General features: G+C 32.5%; 1 protein-coding gene across 1 annotated transcript; it reads right to left on the bottom strand.

Annotated features, from left to right (window-relative positions):
* Window positions 1-371: 371 nt before the first annotated feature.
* LOC146997876 (uncharacterized) lies at window positions 372-2,004 on the bottom strand. The gene has a single exon (XM_085816241.1). The coding sequence runs from the start codon at window positions 1,668-1,670 to the stop codon at window positions 387-389; it is 1,284 nt and encodes a 427-aa protein (XP_085672367.1). The 5' UTR covers window positions 1,671-2,004; the 3' UTR covers window positions 372-386.
* Window positions 2,005-2,918: the final 914 nt, after the last annotated feature.

Raw genomic sequence — 2,918 nt, 5'->3', positions numbered from 1 at the left:
GACAAGTGCTTACTGCAGAAGCATGTGAAAGTTGTTTCTAACATATGTTCAAAACACTGGAGATAGCATATACATTTTTGTCATCGCTCTAAATGGTTCGTTACACATATAACATTTATCTCTTATGCGTATATCCACGTTTAAATCCTCTTCATGAAAACGAATTAACATTTACATACCACACACAATTTTCTCTCCAGTGTGAATAAGCATATGATGTTTCTCTGCTGTGTGAATACACATACACATGTTTAAATAACTTTTTTCATTAAGTGGATTTCACACATTAGAGGTTTCTCTCCTACGTGAATAAGCATATCTTTGTTCAAACTACCCTTTTCACTAAAGGTCTTCTTACATACTCGTATTTCATACATGTAAGGTTTCTATCCTGTGTGAATAAGTATATGCTTGTTTAAAGTACCCTTTTCACTAAACATCTTCTTACATACTTCACATATATAAGGTTTCTCACCTGTGTGAATAAACAGGTGCCTATTTAAAGTATTCTTTCTATTAAACGTCTTCTTACATACTTCACACATATAAGGTTTCTCACCTGTGTGAACAAACAGGTGCTTATTTAAACTACTCTTTTGACTAAAAGTCGTCTTACATACTTCACATATATAAGGTTTCTCACCTGTGTGAACAAACAGGTGCTTATTTAAACTACTCTTTTGACAAAAATTCTTCTTACATACTTCCCACATATAAGGTTTCTCACCTGTGTGAACAAATAGGTGCTTATTTAAACTACACTTACTAAAAGTCTTCTTACATACTTTACACATATAAGGTTTCTCTCCTGTGTGAATAAGCATATGACTGTTTAAATTACCCTTTTGACTAAACATCCTCTTACATACTTCACATATATAAGGTTTGTCATGTGTGTGAATAAACAGGTGCTTATTTAAACTCCCCTTTTTCCTAAACGTCTTCTTACATACTTCACATATATAAGGTTTCTCACCTGTGTGAATAAGCATATGCCGGTTTAACTGACCTTTTCCCCTAAATGTCTTCTTACATACTTCACACATATAAGGTTTCTCTCCTGTGTGAATAAGCATATGCCTGTTTAAACAACGCTTTTCACTAAACGTCCTCTTACATACTTCACACATACAAGTTTTCTCACCTGTGTGAATACGCAGATGCTTGGTTAAGCAACCTTTTAGATTAAATGATTTCTTGCAGACTTCACACATATAAGGTTTCTCTCCTGTATGAATAAGCATATGCCTGTTTAAAATACCTTTTTGATTAAATGACTTCTTACATACTTCACACACATAAGGTTTCTCACCTGTGTGAATAAGCAAATGCTTATTTAAACTACCTTTGTCACTAAATGCCTTCTTACATACTTCGCACAGATAAGGTTTTTCACCTGTGTGAATACGCATATGCATGCTTAAAGAACTTTTTTGATTAAATGATTTCTTACATACTTCACACATGTGAGGTTTCTCTCCTGAGTGAATACGCAGATGTTTCTTTAAATTACTTTTTCCATTAAATGTCTTCTTACATACTTCACACATACAAGGTTTCTCACCTGTGTGAATAAGCAAATGCTTATTTAAACTACTTTTGTCACTAAATGCCTTCTTACATACTTCGCACATATAAGGTTTTTCACCTGTGTGAATACGCATATGCATGCTTAACTTTTTTGATTAAATGATTTCTTACATACTTCACACATGTGAGGTTTCTCTCCTGAGTGAATACGCAGATGTTTCTTTAAATTACTTTTTCTATTAAATGTCTTCTTACATACTTCACACATATAAGGTTTTTCTCCTGTGTGAATAAGCACATGCTTCTTTAAACTAACCTTTTGACTAAACATCTTCTTACATGCTTCACATATATAGGGTTTCTCATCTGTGTGAATAAACAGGTGCTTATTTAAACTCCTCTTCTTACATACTTCACACATATAAGGTTTCTCACCTGTGTGAATAAGCATATGCTGATTTAAATTACCTTTTTCACTAAACATTGTTTTACATACTTCACATATATAAGGTTTCCCTCCTGTGTGAATAAGCATACGCCTGTTTAAACAATGCTTTTCACTAAACGTCTTCTTACATACTTCACACATATAAGGTTTCTCACCTATGTGAATAAGCAGATGCTTATTTAATCTATTTTTTTCACTAATTGTCTTCTTACATACTTCGCACATATATGTTTTCTTACCTATGTGAATACGCAGATGCTTGGTTAAACAACTTTTTCAAGTAAATGATTTCATACATACTTCACACACGTAAGGTTTCTCTCCGTATGAATACGCAGATGGTTGGTTAAATTACATTTTTTACTAAACGTCTTCTTACAATACTTCACACAGATAAGGTTTCTGTCCTGTGTGAATACGCAGATGGTTGATTAAATTACTTTTTCCATTAAACGTCTTCTTACATACTTCACACAGATAAGGTTTCTCTCCAGTGTGAACACGCATATGAGTTTTTCTATTAAATTATTTCTTGCATATTTTATACATACTAGGTTTCTTTCTTAGGTTAATGAGCGTTCACATATTTAAATGAACTTAAAGGATTTTCTATTGATTTAAATGAAATGATACTTCACACCTTGATGCTTGTTACATAAATCTATAATCTACCTAAGGCACTAAGAGCTTGTTAGATAAATCAGGATGATGTTTATGCTCTACCATAATGCAAAATAAGACAGTTAACTGAATTTCACCACAAACTACAACTGGACATTACACAATTATTTTCAGTTGCTTGCACAGTTACCTTAATTAAAATATTATGACTGAAGTGTCTGGTGTGCAAATATAGAAAAATAACACTTCTCTGATTCCTATGGAACCAATATTTTATTCCTTACGATGTTATAGATTCTTATTCATAAGATTTATTTAC

Source organism: Stegodyphus dumicola, chromosome 4 (assembly GCF_044657685.1).
Source record: "Stegodyphus dumicola isolate Sdum_Otavi_A_Nest chromosome 4, ASM4465768v1".
Lineage (NCBI taxonomy): Eukaryota > Metazoa > Arthropoda > Arachnida > Araneae > Eresidae > Stegodyphus > Stegodyphus dumicola.
Note: the sequence above shows the minus strand (reverse complement) of the source record. Positions and strands in the feature narration are given on the sequence as shown.

Coding starts and splice junctions, on each gene's coding strand:
- LOC146997876 (XM_085816241.1), bottom strand. CDS start 1,670: ATGCATATGCGTATTCACACAGGTGAAAAACCTTATATGTGCGAAGTA.